We start from the raw sequence: 15,048 nt of genomic DNA, 5'->3' as shown, positions 1-15,048 counted from the left end.
CGACAGTATTGATAGATCGAAAAGAGGGTCGGGTTTGAGGGTGGAAGCCAGCACACCCGCTCTTACTCCTGCTCCGAAGCAGCAGCAGAGTCAACTGGGCTGTGAGCGTGGGCAGTAGCCGGCGAGGTGGCGGGTGCAGCCTTGGCGTCGACAGTGGTCTCGGGCGTGGCGGCTTGTGTCTCGGTACCAGAGGCGACGTTTATCTGAACGAGTGGTGGCTGCTGCTGGGAGGCACCAGTGTACGGCATGCCGCCAAGCGGGCTGCGGCCTGGAGCCTGACGGATTGCTGATTGAGCCCAACGCTGGCCTTGGATTGGCACGGACGCGCTGGTGCCAAGGTACTGGTCGAACTCGTTAGTGTTCTGATTGTTGTCGTGCACCGCCGAGCCAGCATATGGGAGACGGCCCTGGCGCCAAGCTTGTGTTGCGTACTCGTACTCAGCCGACCGGAACTGGCGAGCAGCCTGTGTCTGCTGCTTCAAGGCCTTCTGCTCCTGGGTGTCGGCGTAGCGGATCTGGATCTGGAGCTCCTCGCCTTGAGACTTGATGGTGTGGTTGTTGAACGTCTTGATGACCTCTTCGCAAGCATCTCGAGACTCAAAGCTGTTGATGACCGTCAGTAGTGAACAGGACAACGAATGTGGAGGGAAGCCTTACCGCGCGAAGCCGACACCGCGTCCGTTGCCGTTCTTGTCGCGAAGGATTCGAGATGAGCACACCTTATGTGGAGCGAAGAGCTGGGCCAGTTCGTGCTCGTTCATGGTCTTTGGCAAGTTGGAGACGTAGAGGTTGGTGTTGTTCTCGTCGGAGAATGTCTTCAGCTTCGAGTAGAACGACTCACGGGCGAAGCTGACTTCGTATCCAAGGTAGTGGAATCCGCGAATGCAATTCTCGGCGTCTTCATAGTTGTGGTACTTGACAAAGCCAAAGCTAAGAGAGGTCAGCATGAGCGACGACAGCGAGGATAATACAGCACTCACCCCTTGCAGAGACCAGTGTTGAGGTCGATGATGGACTTTGAACTCTTGATGTCGCCAAAGCGAGTTCCCCACTGCTCCAGCATCTCGTCGGTAGTCTCTGGCAGGAGACCTCGGATGTAGACATTAGTCTCGCCTCGCTGGTTCTCCAAGGCACGGTCCAGTGGCTTCAGTGGTGAGGACGGAGCTGGGATGGCACGAGGAATTGCTGGCTCCCTGGAGATGAGCAGCTTGATACGAGGAGACACCTCGCTCTGCTCAGGCTGCTTTGCAACAGGCATGCCGTATGGACCGACCATGGAGGTCGGCGATGGAGTGCTGTGAGTGAAGACACCGCTGGGAGACCTATTGATCGCGACACCACTGTGAGCAAAGCCAGGATATCCGGCATAGGAGGGAGTGGTCGGTTGGTCATTCTCATTGGACGAGATGGAGTCGCGGCGAGGCGTAATCAGAGTAGGCACTTCACCAGTAGCGCCGGCGGTGGTTGGCGTCCAGTTCTGGGACAATGGGCTGTTGTCATGCTGCTGGTAACCGCCGTAGTTGAGCTGCGGCATGTACTGAGTACCGTGAGGAGTGTACATGCCGGGTGACTGCACATTTGCTCCGCCGTAACTGCCCGGGAAAGCGTACTGGCCCTGGCCGTACATCGAAGCAGGCATGGAGGTGCCGACGGGAAGTCCGCCGTACCCGTTGTTGGGCGCAGTGGACATCATGGCGTTCTTGGCCTGAGCGGCGAAGGACTGGTTGCCCATGGTCATGCCTTGAAAGCCATGAGCGAGTGCCGCCATGGGATCGGATTGAGGGTTGTGGTGCATGCCGTAGCCCTGACCTTGCTGGCCCCGATTGTACTGCTGGGTGGAGTACATGTTGTTCTGCTGGTTGTATCCGGTCTGAGCGCGGTTGTAGCTGGCGTTCTTGGAATCGGCCATGGCTGCCATTTGCTTGAAGCCACGGTCAGCGGGTGCCTGGCGGCGGTGAGGTTTGCTGAAGAGCAGGTGGTGGGTGGAGAGGGGCCCAAAAGCCGTCATCTTGCGTGCAGAGGGATGTGCAGAAATGCTTTTGCTCCAATAAAGATGTTCTCAGGTGAATTTGGCCAAGGCGAGGCCGATGTCCAAACCAGTGTTGCCGCTGCCACCAAAGACAGTGCTTGAAATCTTACCGATGATGGTCTGGTACGGATGGATATGTTCCAACGGTGTCCTGGAAGGAACGTGACTTGAGACTCTGTGATGCAACATGTCAGCGTTGGCATGTGATGGCGATGTCAGGTGGGCTGATGACGAGGGTGCTGCTGGCGGGGAGTCTCGGGATGAAACCCGGTGAGAGAGAAAGTGCTTGGAATGGGCCCGACTCACCTGCTTGAAGCGGATGAAAGTCGAGCTCGATGGTGCTGCCGGTCGATGGTCGACGGTGACGAGAATGCAGATGTCGGCGAGAAGGAGTGACAAGCGGGATGCGATGCTGGCAGAGGCGGTATGTCAACGGCGAATGCACGAAAGAAGAAAAAGCAGAAGTGTGAAGTGTGTAAGAACTGGGTGGTGTTGTTGTATGAGGGAGATGAGAGAAAGAAGAGCAGAAGGTCGAGCAGAGAAAGGTCGGTGTTGCCAGCAGCAGAGTTTCGCACTAGTCCGTACGGTGAAGGTGAGGAAGGAGCTGCAAAAGCGCACCTGAAAGCTCAGAAGTCACGGGTGGCAAGGCCGACGCCGATTTCTGCAGTTTCTGCGGTAGGAATGAATGCCGTCGGCGTCAATGGGAGGTGGTGAGCGTGTTGGGCGGCAGTCGAGTCGCGTGGCTCTGTTCCCGAACGGGCAAGTGATGTCGAGTATTTGCTGAAATCGATGATCAAACGCCGTCAACTGAGGCACCCGCAGAGCGCAAATGCGACGCTGGTCTCGCTCCCACGAGTCGCTGCTACTCTCCGGCCAATTCCGTGCGTATCGCCAGATGCAATAACGATGCTGGGTCGGTGGAAGGTATGGAGTGCACGCCCGCACTCAGATGGAGTGCTTCAGGGGCCGGGAGGTGCGATGCAACGGTGATGGCAGAGGGATGGTGCTGGCGATGGGCGGGTGATCAAGAGGCTCAATGGCTTGGGAATGATAGATCAATGGCGCAGAGGGATGTGCCGGATGGCATCAGAGCAAAACGGCATCAGGCTCGAGGGCGAGGCGGAGCGGTTTTGTTATGGCCTGCAGTCAACGGCTCGACCTGTCACACGCAGGGGCCGGTCGATTGTTTTGCACCTGCAAGCCCTGCCGCCTTTGTTCTAAAGGCAGCGCTGCTCTCAACCCTTCTACAAACCACTCATCGCGAGGCTACACAAAGCGATGCGCTCTGCATGATTAAGCTTTGCGAGACGCCACCAAACGCTCACTCCATCGCTTCTGCCCTCCATCCCGCGCACATGTGAACCGTTACCACACCACCGACTGGCCTCGATAGCGCCCGTGCAGACGAGCATCTCATCTGACTAGCTTCCTGATCGAAGTGCGCAATCCCGCATCGACCGGATCTTTCAAATGTGATCTATCATTTTCGCGAGCCGCCGAACGGGCCCTTCGATCGAGCAGCCGTACAGTAGCCGTAGCGGGTCCGGGATGTAGTGCCAATGCCAATCCTCCAACTTCCACCCACTGCCTATCGTTCAACATTCGAAACACCTCTACCCACGCCGCATTGCCGTTGGCGATGTGGGGAAAGATGTCGTTTCTGCATCGCGGCTCTCGCAGGGCGCTGACGCCATTATGGCTGCGTGTTTGATGCAGGTTTAACAAGAACGAGACTTCCGCTCTCACAGCGCCCAATTTTAGCCATGACAATGCTGATCCAATGTTGTACCTGCATCTGATTGTGTGCGCCTTTGCCGCCTGTCCTTGTCAACCCGGCTAACGGTGGCTCCAACCTGGTTGATGTGCAGCAGCAGCCATATCATCAGACCGACTCCTAATCCGTGCCCAGTTCTGATCAGCACCTGACACTGTTTCCCTTCCTATTTCGCTTCTGCTTACACGAAACTCATGCTGCTGAGCAGCATACATACCCAGCCAGCGGTGCAGATGCTGTCAGCTGCCCCCCAAATCCGTACTGCACTGGCACCCAACCCGTCATCGTGGTCTCCGAATCTGCAAGCGATCAGGCTTCCACAAGATGGCGAGTCGTTTGACCAGATTTGGGAAGACGCGTTGTGCGTTGTCCGTCAGCGGAGAAGGCCAGTTGTTCAGCAAGGTGCCGCCTCGAGGTCCGTTGCCGACGTCGTGCGACCATAGACTGGGAGGGGTCCGTCGAGTCGCTTCGTATCCATGCCTGCAATGCAATGCAAGATTGACATTTCCCCGGATGCCCAAAGCATCACACATGAACCCTCACACCACACCATACTATCAGCGCTGGCTCTCGCGGCCCGACGATCACAACATTAGGCGCCATCAGCTTTGACATTAGCAAGGACGGGCAAAGATGCTCCAGTCCCAGCGCTCCGAACCTGGTTCTTGGGAACAGTCGGCGCTCGGCCAGCAGCATACTGCGCGACGTCCCGAAGTCTGCCGGTATCTTGACGTCCACGGCAGCGTCAAATGACTGGAACAACTCGACGCGTCTCTACAAACAGAGTCGAGTGTACGACGCATCTCGAGCAGAGTGCACTTCAGGATCTTGGTCCAGCATAGCACCTGCTCGACGTTGTCGACAAATGGTCCTTCCTCGTTATCCGACATTCTTCCTCGACTGCCATCCTAGCTGACAACTTCATCTCTTGAGAGCGATTGCGACGTGTTGTTACACCCGAGGTCTTCTTTCCAATCAATTTACTGTACTGTACGGCTTCATGTCGCCTGATGTCAAGAAAGAACCAGCCGGAGCTGAGAATCTCCTGAATTCAAGGTTTCCGACAACCAAATGGCCCAAGCTTTCTCCAGGTTGAACCCTGTTCTGATGCAAAGCGATATCGTTGCATGTTTCAGACATATGAAAAGCATTTCCGCACGTACGTCGCGTCGCGCTACCAGCACCATTCCATTGCACATTTTTGTCATGGACACTCGTGTATGTATCGAACTGCGGAAGGCATCTACAAAAAGATTTGCTGTATAGCGCCAGGAAGGAGTACGCCGTCACTTGCGTCCGGGAAACAAGCCGTCACATCGCGGCACAATTCCACGCTACCATTACCGACTCCAGATCGCTAAAACACAATTGCCCCACGCATCGCTTCCGATGAAGGACGGAGTGAGTGCGCAATCGAAAAAATGGAGTTCGCACTCCTCTATGACCAGACATCCTCTTGGTACTGGTTGGCGGCTCTCATTGACTTCACAATGTCCTCGCCCTTCTTCTTGTCCACGCCTCTTTGCTCGGAGATGATCTGTGCGAGGATCTCGTTGACCTCCCGAGCCATGTTCGCAGCATCACCGCACACGTAAAAGTATGCCTTTTGCTCGAGCAACTTGTTGACTTCCTCTGCTCTCTCCTTTAGCCTGTGCTGTACGTATACCTTCTTCTCGGTTTCTCGGGAAAACGCGCAGACGAGCTCGAATGCACCGCCCATGTCTTTGGTCCATTGCTGTTGATTCAAGATTAGTCGGCCGCTCATAGGTAGGATATGTTTGAATCTCAACTCACCTCCCACTCCTTCTCATAGATGAAGTCTTCTGTGCGATTTCGGCATCCGAAGAAGAGTATCGTCTTTCCAACGTTCTCGCCATTCTTGGCCTGCTGCGCTCTCTCCTGCACAAAACCACGGAATGGAGCCACACCAGTACCTGGACCGACCATGATAATGGGCTTGCTTGGGTCCGATGGCAACTTGAAGTTTGAGTGTCGGATGTGGACTGGAACGTGGCAGCCGTCGTACTTGTTTCGAGGACCTGTGATGGCGTAGTTCAGGCCGTGTGGATCTGGGTTTGCCTCACCATGCTGCTTGAGCATGAGCGAGAGCAAGTAGTTTGTGGTCACACCCTTGACGATATGTGGCGCGCCAGGAACTTCCACAGACTCTACCACAGCGGTGATTGCAACCCTATGCTTCTGGACCAGGGATGAAGAGGAAATCGAGTAGTAGCGAGGTTGGATCTTGTTCAAGCCTTCGATGAAGAGCGAGAAGGGGATTTTGGGCCACTTTTCACCATTTCCGACGTACTGAAGGAACTGTGCGATGTTGAAGTTCTTCTTGGCAACTTCCTCTGCAAATACATCCTTGTCGGCACCGATCTTGGTCATCTTCTCCTTGATCTCGTCATTTGGCGAAAATTGGGCGAGGGTGCCGACGAATTGACGGGAGACAGGAGCGCAGATTTCAAGCTGGTATCGGAAGACGGTGTCGTAAGTGGTAGGTGTTGGGAAGGGCACCTTGGCAGTGGCATCAAGTCCCTTTACTTTGATCACAGTATTTCGCTTCTCGGACAGACCGCAGACTTCGAGAAGCCTGTCGACTTCCTTGCCGGCATTGTTGGGCCAGACAGCAATGTGATCACCTGTAGTGTAAGACAAATTGGAGCCAGAGATGTCAATCTCCATGTGCAGGCAGTTTCGCGTCTGATCGTGGAAGATCTCGCGAGACTCAGCGATTGGTGCGATGTATGGATTGTGTGCGTTGTATGGGCCCTTGGAGTGTCCTTCAAGGTGATTCTTGTTTGGCTCTCCCAGGTAGACTGTGTCAGTCTCGGCGCTCATTTCAAGCATCTCGGTGATTTCGTAGTTGGGCTCGTAAACAGCCTCACGCTCTTCCAATTGCATTGCCTCGGCGAGAGCGGTCCACATTGGCTCCTTCCATGCAAGGAAATCTTCTTCCATGGTTCCAGCACCATCGTCACCTTCACCGGCCGCGCCAATGCGCTGAGCACCGAGCTTAGTGAGCGACTTGTCGACCTCGCGCACCATGGAGTTGTAGTGTTCGTAGGTGTTGTTGCCCAGACCGAATGCGACGTACTTCATGTTTGAAAGTGGCTGCTCTTCAGCACTCTTTTCGCTGAAGCTGGGCTCGTCTCCATGAATGAACTCGTAGAACTCAACCGCGTTATCCGTGGGCTCTCCCTCGCCATATGTGGCCAGCACAAAGAAGGCGATCTTGTCCTCCGGCCACTGGTCCAGATTCTCGTAATCATACTCTTCCAAATCTGCCGTCATGGTCTTCAAGCCGAATCTCGAAGATCCCTCTTTCGCCAATCGAGAAGCATAGTCCTCGGCGGTACCAGTCTGAGAGCCATAGAAGACAACACAGTTCTTGCCGGACTCCTCCATCTTCTCGAGGATGTTCCGCGTCTTGCCCGCCTTTCCAGCGTGGCCATTGGCGTTGGCGTTGGCATAGGGATCTTTCTGTACTGCCCAGTATGTGCCCTTTGTGAAGTAGGCGACGGTTCCCAGCAGTAAGACGACCAGGACGATGATGTCCAGTGTATCGAGAGACGCCATTTTCGGGTGTGTGTTGAATCAGTGGAAGGGTTCTCGAAAGAGTGGCGTGAGAACAGGAGTGCATACAAAAAGAAGAGCCGCTGATCTCGGGAGGTAGGTGGGCCGCTTATCGTGCCGACGTGCTTCTACGACCGGCGCGCTGACTGCACGGGGCTGGACAGGGAGTAGTGGGTAAGTCAGGCGGCGAACTCGCAGCCAAGCGGTCCGACGGAGATGAAGAACGGCGTTGCTCAGAATGCCAAACACAGCACACGGGGGGTGAGGGTGATGAGGGCGCGGCTGGCAAGTGGAATGCGTCAACGATATGAAATGGATTGGTGTGGCGCTTCGGCAGCTTTCAGCAGAGAAGTGCACCGGTGGGGATCGGCGCTGCTGAGGGTAGAACTAAGGGTCGGCCGGACGTTGCGCCAAGGAAGCTCTCCGGCTTTGCTTTGCCTTGTGGCACCCTGATGCGTGGTCGGACCCTTACCCTTACGAAAGCGACTTGGCCGAAGTCGAACGACAATGTTGGCTCGTGCATAAAAATTGCCGTGACGACCTCCGAGACCCTTTTCACCTGAAAGTCCACAGTGTGGCGTGCGTGGCCCAGTGGAGATTGTTTAGTGCACGACCACGGAAGCATTCCTTCACTTCACTGACCGAAGTGAGCCTCACACGAATGACGTAGCGTGCATCGTCCGCTAGCTGCTGCGGAATGAAATGAAGATGCCTCGGTGCCTGACTTTTCGACATCCACATCACGTAATCCACAGCACATTTAGAAGATCCTATCCAGCTACTTCAAAACGACCCTCAGACAATCAGCAAACTACAGCAGCAACAATTCTTTCATCACCGCAACAAGATCCCTCCATCTGCCAACAACCATCCCCGACCCACGCCAGACCGACGAACCAAGCACCACCAGTCCACGGTCACTAGTACACTCATCATGATCTGTTTTCCCACAGTTGTTGTAGCCCATTGAATCTGTGTCATCACAGTGCCACGCGACTATACCCTAAGCGACTGTTGCTGCCGATAGAAGGAGAAGCGGTGTGGAGAGCGTGAGGCGCATGGTGATGGGAATGCAATGGTTGAATGGCGGCTACGGTGACGAGGCAAGTCTTTATTATACAACATCGGAGGGGAAGTTGGGAAATTTGAGCGGTATCTATATACTTCTATATCAGAGCTATAAGGTTTTTACAGGATTGAGCCAACCTGGAGGCCGAGTGGACTAGGTATAGACACGATTAGTAACAAATGCATACATGAGTAGAATGAGATTGCATGGTTCAGCTATAGAAGCCTTGTTGCAGGCCTACAACCTGATCATATGTACTCTAGAAATCATAAACAAACTTCGCGCACCCTCACGCCTGCTTTTCTGCCTCCTCTCCAGCGGCCTTCTTCTCCATGCTAACCGTTGAGCTGATCGGATCACCTCCTCTCGTCACCCCATGTGTGACTTGATGGTTGCCTAAGAATGTCTCGAACTCGCACCAGTCACCAATCTGTTCATCGAAGAATTGGTCGAGATCGAGACCACGAATCTCCGCTTCCTCGCTCACCCGTAGCCCAAGTCCAGGAATGAATTTGAGGATGAGAAGCAGAATGCACGTCACCACGAAGCTGTACGAGCTGATGGCCGTGATCTCAGCAAATTGCTTGCCAACTTGCACGCCATTGCCATTGATGCCACCCGGGTAGCGCGAGCTCCCGTCCAGCGCCGAAATCGTCTCGTCTGCGAATATTCCCGTCAAGAAGGAGCCCATCATCCCGCCAATTCCGTGCAGCTTGAAGACCTCCAGCCCTTCGTCGATGTTGATCCATTCGTTCAGATTCTGCAGACTGGCGCACACAACAGCTGTGACGAAGCCGATGACAGCAGCGAGCCAGAAGCTCACATAACTAGAACACAATCAGCAACACCCGGCCCATCGACATCGGTTCCGACTTACCCAGCCGCAGGTGTGATTCCGACCAGACCAGCGATCGCCCCCTCACAAGCACCAACCACAGAGAATTTCCCCTTGGTTCTGATAAAGTCGACGACGACCCAGCCCAAAACTCCGGTCGAAGCGGCGACATTAGTGTTGAAAGCAGCATACATAGCACGAATGCTAGCATTAAGCGCAGATCCGCCATTGAAACCGAACCATCCAAACCAGATCAAAATCGTGCCGAGGAAGACGAGCGTAGTATTATGCGGCTTCTTGTGCGTCTTTTCTCCCGTCTGTCTTCGCTTGCCGAGTATAAAGGCATATGCCAGACCAGCCCACCCGGAAGCGATGTGGACCGGCCCTCCACCGGCGAAGTCGAGAGAGGGCAAGTTGTAGAGCCAGCCATTGCTATTCCACGTCCAGCATGCGATCGGACAGTAGACGATCGAGGCCCAAAAGAAGCTGAAAATGAGGGAAGAAATGATGCGACCACGCTCAAACGACCCTCCAATCACAATCTGCACGGTACAAGCGCAGAAAAGCAACTGATAGAGACAAAACACAATCTAATAACCCAATCATCAGCATGAAATCATTCAACACCAATCCCCATCATCACCATACCTACCTCAGGAATATAAACACTCCCCGGACTCGGCGCAGCCCTGACATGCCGCAACCCGAAGTTCTCCAAATCCCCTATAAAAGCATTCGCCGTGCGCGAATACGCCAACGAATAGCCCCAAAACATCCATTGAAAAGTCGTGACGGCCGCCACCATGAGACTCTGGAAGAGTAACGACAAACTGCTTTTCCGCCGTGCGAGTCCGCCATAGAGTAATCCGATTCCGGGGATTATGAGCCAGACGATGAAACCGCAGAAGATCAGGTAGACGTAGTGGTATTCGAAACCGGTGTATTGGGCGTTTACGTCGATTTTTAAGGGGTTGCCGCCGGAGGGGGAGGTGGGGTTGAATTCGGGCTAGAATGAGGAATGAGTAGGTGATGTGCGGGTTGGGTTTGGAAGGGGTAGGTGGCTTACTGCTATGAATTCTGCCATATTCTTTTCTGTTTTGGAAAAGGTTCACTTGGAAGTGAAGGAGAAGAAGAAGAAGAAAAAAGAAGCTATGCAACTTAGCAATACGCTTGATCGTCCCGGCAGCGACGAGAACAGAAGCTTCTTACAAGCAAGCAAGCAAGCAACGTTCATTCGGTAGATACTACTGCATATGTATAAGAAGCCTATCGCAAAAGCCGATCTCAGACAACAAAGGCTGAAAGACATGAAGGGTCTTGGCAAAGATAACAGCAGAAACATGAATCCTTGAATTGCGCTCACCTATTGGCGGTAGATGTCGCCCAAACGTGGTTGTCGGCAAAGCACGGATTCCATCCTCATCAATCGATCGCGTGGCAGAAACGAAATCGTGGTTTGGCATTGCGGTTCGTGAGACAGACGATAAGCTGCCCCAGCCCCCGGATCGCGAGGCTGGGGTTGTGTGCGACCTTATCAGGCTTATCTATACGCCTGCGCCTGCGGCCTACGGGCAGAAGGCCAAGTTTGGTTAAAGGAGCGCTGTCTGACGGCTTGATCAGCGACGGTTGTTGATGCGTGGTGGTCCTTTCGGGATCATCTCGTGTTGTGTGGAATGTTGTCTAGCTTTGTTGGGAAAGAGCTAGGATGTTGGAGTAACCAATCCTCCGTAGTGCAACAAGGCTGCCTTTGATACCGGTATATATAGAGTTTGAAGTTCAATTGCTTGCGTTGATTCCACGTGGTGATCCTAAAGGAAGGTGTTGATCGTGGTTCGAAATAAGAATGAGGCATGGCATGCATGGGAGGTCGTGTGAAGATGCTGGGATTTGGTCTTATCTATTATCCTTGTCGGTAATGTCGATGTCTCTTGGGGTGGTGATGGAGCTGCGCCAATGCTACCTCCATTCAGGCGCCCCGCTTTGTAGGCTTGCATGGACCTTCTACCTAAATTTAGCACCTTCTACCTTCTACCTTCTACCTTCTACCTTCTACCTTCTACCTTCTACCTTCTACCTTCTACTCTGTCTCTACGTCCTTATATTATCTCTCCGCTAAGTATACTAATATATATCTAGCTTAGCGGTCTATACTAAGCCTATAGCGAAGCGCCTAAGACTAACCCGTTCGGCCCTTATATAACCTACTATATTAGAATTAAACAATCGCATATAGTGCACTAGTTCTACGCTAGATATCGACTAACCTAGAAAAAGGGTCCTACGTAATAATACGATCTATTAAATTGTCTATATAAAGTATCTACTAAAATACGAAATATATACTTAATTCTTAGTATACTAAGATAACCTTACGTACGCTCTGTTTGTTCTACCCTACCTTATACTATATATATATAAACGAAGCATCTAACAAGCTATAAAGGGTACGCGGAGCCTAAGAAATACTACCGCTATAATCTCCCGTATTTAGAATGTCTATATTATTAATACGTTGCCTCTGTTTTACTACCTAGGGCGAGTAGCCTTTATAGCCCTCTCTGTTTGCTTTTTACCCTTCCTATACACTAATTTACTTAGTATACGCGCGTTTGTCTCGTAAAAGCTAGAAGTCGGTCTACTAGCCGTTTCTAGGTTAATCTATAGTATTTAAAAGTCGACCTTACTACCGCTAGCGTAGCAAACTTCGTTACTAAACATTAACTTCTAAAGTGCGCGCTAACGTTAAGGACTCGCGCTTTCGACACTCGATACTATTTGTATAGCCGTTTAGTTATTACTACTACTACTGCTACTACTACTACTACTACTGCTTCTAGTATATTATACTTCTATAACCTTGCTACTACCGCCGCCTCCTCGCTATCTCTAATCTCTAATCTCGCCGCGCCGCTATACTCGACTCGATCTAGCCTAGTATACCGCTTAAGAAGCTTAGTAAGAAGTAGTAGAATGCCGTAAATACACAAAAGAAGCAAGATAAGAACTAGAAGCGTACTATTCGACGCGTTCGTACTAATAGCTAATAATAGCAATATCCGACCGAGTTACTAGGTCGCGCTATAGTAAGTCGCGAGCGCCTAGATTTTAGCTATCTGCTAGAGATCTAGTAGCTAGCGAATAAGTCCGAATACAAAGCATTCTTCTAGGATAGATACCGCTAGATTAATAATACTAATAATCCGCTTAGCCTCGAGGAGATCCGCCGACTAGTATACGATACGGCAGCCTATCTAGAAGTAGTAGAAGTATACCGCGACATCTACTTAGAAGGTCTACGTAAGATTCTTAGGCTGCTTTATCTAAGGAAGGAATACACTCTAAGGCCTATCTAGATTAATAGAGTCTACGCTATTATGTTTAGCGGCAATAATCTACTATAGATCTTAAAGATAGGCAAAGGCAAGACGCTAACATTCCTGTCCTTTACGTTATTAATAGGTATACTATTTAATACTAGTTTAGTTGCTATTACTATTAGTACTAACTTTCGCCTAGGTCTAATAACCCTCTAATTTATACCGCTAAATCGTCTCGGCGAGGAATAAGCCGATAGTATTACTAGTATCGCAAAGGAGCTAGAAGTCTTATTAAATGCTATTAATATTACCTCCGAGACGAGAAGCGTCGATCTAAATCTGTTTAAGTATATCCTCGATAGCAAATATTATTATATTATCCTAAGTCTAGAGACAGGTACTAGTCTAGAGTTTCGCAAGCTTCTACGAGATCTAAAGGTCCGCGTATATATCGGTCTAGTCGTAATCGATAAGATATACTTAGTAAACAAGTAGCGCGACTTCCGTAAGGAGTATGCCTAAATATATATACTACGTAAGCTCCTCCGAACCGATATAGTATAGCTTAGCTGCTCTGCTACTATATCCGAAGAGACCGAAGAGTTTATACTTAAGTATAGCGGCTTCCGAGAAGTAGGTAATAGGCTATATTAGATAAAGATTCTCCGTAGCAGTATCGACCGTCTAGATACTACGTATATACTACGTACTATTTCGAAGAACTAGCTTAGCTTATACGACTATCTATACTTTACTATTAAGGGTGCTTTCGATTCTAATACTAAGGAGGCAATACCCGAGAAGATTAAGAAGGCGCTATTATTTATCGATAGTCGGAAGTATATCTAAGACCTAGCTAATATTATCTACTACTAGCTTACTACTACTACTGCTAATTGCTAAGATCCGAAGAAGCGATATACCTAGGATAATAAGGGTATTAACGTTTATACTACTATTACGTTTTATACTAGTAGTATCGCTAAGCGTAACTAGAAGCGTCGATATAACTAGTACTATAAGACAGCCGACTATTTAGAAGAACCTTCGAAGTATCGTATTATAATCGCTACTATAGCATTTAGCGTCGGCTTAAATATTCTAGATATTAAGATTATCGTATAGGTTAAGTTCCCTATTATATACGATATCGAGGATATAATATAGCGTCTTAGTTATATCGGCTATGCGATCGTTAGTAGTCTAGCCTTTATCTTCCTTCTATACTATATCGACGATAGTATAAAGAATGTCTGCCTAGGAACTAACTATACTACGATTAACGTTACTCGCCGTACTCGTTGTAACTCGTATACGCTATTTCGCCTATCTAGACTCTACTAATCTAAGCTACCGGGCGAGGATACTAGTATAGCCGGTACGTAAGAAGGCGGTAATCCGTTTAATAGTAACGATAAGGAAGAGGATCCTATATACTAGACTAAATCGGAAATCGCTATATAAAAGAAGATCCCTCGTATCTAGTTCGAGATCTAGAACAATACTACCGAGAGTAGTATAGTATATATCCTTATAAAGTCGTCCTCTAGTATCTTAGTAAGGGTAAGGCACTATATACCTAAGACCCGCCTAATAAAGATGCCTACTATAATATCTACAACCCGGAACTTAACCTCGTATATATCGATTTACCTCTAGAAGCCGCGATACCTCCGAAGTTTAAAGCACTAAAGTCTAATATCCGACTAGGTATTACGTTTAAGATACTATAGGCGTAGACCTCTACTAAAGTCGTTAACGACTAGTATCTAGGCTAGGAAGATAGAACTATATTCGACTTCCCTTTGTCTTGTATTATTAATAATCGTATACTATATAGCATTACTAATGTCTTTACCGCGACTAACTTAGTAGACAATTAGAATACTATATAGGGTATTAACGTTAATAAAGACCTTATCGAGAAGAAGGTATCCGAGTTTAAGAAATAGTACGATTCTATCGATAATAGATAGCGGCCTTTTAGATTATATAAGTTACTAAATAAACTTAAGCGTATTAGTCTAGAGGTCTTTAAGTAGTAGCGCGAGGATATCGATATAAAGAAGAAGCGTATAGAGGACTAAAAGAAAGCTATAGAAACCGCCGCTATAATAGTAGAAGTAGAAGCCTAAGCTACCCGAGATGCTTTGTTATAAGGTACCGCTACCGCGAGTAGATCTATATTACCGATAGCGCTACCGCTTACTAATATCTAGCGATAAGCGCAACTTAATGCCCTAAGGAATAGTCTTACTTAGTCTAGTCGTATATAGGCCGATCGTCTCCTTAGTCGTAATAGCTAGGTAGTAGACGTACGTTCTATAGCTAGCTAAGGTTAAGGTTAAGGTTAAGGTTAAGGTTAAGGTGCTCGTAGTAGCCGCAGAGATAGACAATGTACTGTAGGTTCTTCTAGTAGCGCTAGAGGTAGCGCTAGAGGTAACG

The 15,048-nt window shown here is 50.0% G+C and overlaps 5 protein-coding genes across 5 annotated transcripts; 2 read left to right on the top strand and 3 right to left on the bottom strand.

The window, feature by feature from the left end:
- Positions 1-62: 62 nt before the first annotated feature.
- On the bottom strand, positions 63-1,627 carry MYCFIDRAFT_144462 (uncharacterized protein; the record flags this gene model as incomplete). Its single annotated transcript, XM_007932934.1, has 3 exons — positions 63-603; positions 718-930; positions 981-1,627. 3 exons carry the CDS (start codon positions 1,625-1,627, stop codon positions 63-65), a joined length of 1,401 nt encoding a protein of 466 aa, XP_007931125.1.
- Positions 1,628-2,241: 614 nt separating this feature from the next.
- MYCFIDRAFT_178957 (uncharacterized protein) lies at positions 2,242-3,250 on the top strand (the record flags this gene model as incomplete). The annotated part of the gene is made up of 8 exons (XM_007932933.1): positions 2,242-2,281; positions 2,307-2,421; positions 2,451-2,495; positions 2,534-2,621; positions 2,655-2,668; positions 2,697-2,776; positions 2,804-3,190; positions 3,231-3,250. 8 exons carry the CDS (start codon positions 2,242-2,244, stop codon positions 3,248-3,250), a joined length of 789 nt encoding a protein of 262 aa, XP_007931124.1.
- A 1,758-nt stretch (positions 3,251-5,008) lies between these two features.
- On the bottom strand, positions 5,009-7,710 carry MYCFIDRAFT_157570 (uncharacterized protein). Its single transcript, XM_007932932.1, has 2 exons — positions 5,598-7,710; positions 5,009-5,538 (listed from the first exon to the last, which is right to left on the bottom strand). Exons 1-2 carry the CDS (start codon positions 7,383-7,385, stop codon positions 5,242-5,244), a joined length of 2,085 nt encoding a protein of 694 aa, XP_007931123.1. The 5' UTR covers positions 7,386-7,710; the 3' UTR covers positions 5,009-5,241.
- A 929-nt stretch (positions 7,711-8,639) lies between these two features.
- MYCFIDRAFT_60460 (uncharacterized protein) lies at positions 8,640-10,462 on the bottom strand. Its single transcript, XM_007932425.1, has 4 exons — positions 10,353-10,462; positions 9,939-10,292; positions 9,329-9,876; positions 8,640-9,278 (listed from the first exon to the last, which is right to left on the bottom strand). Exons 1-4 carry the CDS (start codon positions 10,368-10,370, stop codon positions 8,741-8,743), a joined length of 1,458 nt encoding a protein of 485 aa, XP_007930616.1. The 5' UTR covers positions 10,371-10,462; the 3' UTR covers positions 8,640-8,740.
- Positions 10,463-10,662: 200 nt separating this feature from the next.
- MYCFIDRAFT_178954 (uncharacterized protein) lies at positions 10,663-11,272 on the top strand (the record flags this gene model as incomplete). The annotated part of the gene is made up of 7 exons (XM_007932931.1): positions 10,663-10,737; positions 10,763-10,874; positions 10,907-10,947; positions 10,971-10,999; positions 11,027-11,088; positions 11,135-11,176; positions 11,232-11,272. The coding sequence occupies 7 exons, from the start codon at positions 10,663-10,665 to the stop codon at positions 11,270-11,272; spliced, it is 402 nt and encodes a 133-aa protein (XP_007931122.1).
- Between the last annotated feature and the right edge of the window lie 3,776 nt (positions 11,273-15,048).

This window comes from Pseudocercospora fijiensis (genome assembly GCF_000340215.1).
Source record: "Pseudocercospora fijiensis CIRAD86 unplaced genomic scaffold MYCFIscaffold_9, whole genome shotgun sequence".
Taxonomy (NCBI): domain Eukaryota; kingdom Fungi; phylum Ascomycota; class Dothideomycetes; order Mycosphaerellales; family Mycosphaerellaceae; genus Pseudocercospora; species Pseudocercospora fijiensis.
Note: the sequence above shows the minus strand (reverse complement) of the source record. Positions and strands in the feature narration are given on the sequence as shown.

Coding starts and splice junctions, on each gene's coding strand:
- MYCFIDRAFT_157570 (XM_007932932.1), bottom strand. CDS start 7,385: ATGGCGTCTCTCGATACACTGGACATCATCGTCCTGGTCGTCTTACTG. Junction 5,539..5,597: donor TCTATGAGAAGGAGTGGGAG/GTGAGTTGAGAT, acceptor TTGAATCAACAG/CAATGGACCAAAGACATGGG.
- MYCFIDRAFT_60460 (XM_007932425.1), bottom strand. Junction 9,877..9,938: donor GGAGTGTTTATATTCCTGAG/GTAGGTATGGTG, acceptor TTGGGTTATTAG/ATTGTGTTTTGTCTCTATCA. Junction 9,279..9,328: donor GGAATCACACCTGCGGCTGG/GTAAGTCGGAAC, acceptor ATTGTGTTCTAG/TTATGTGAGCTTCTGGCTCG.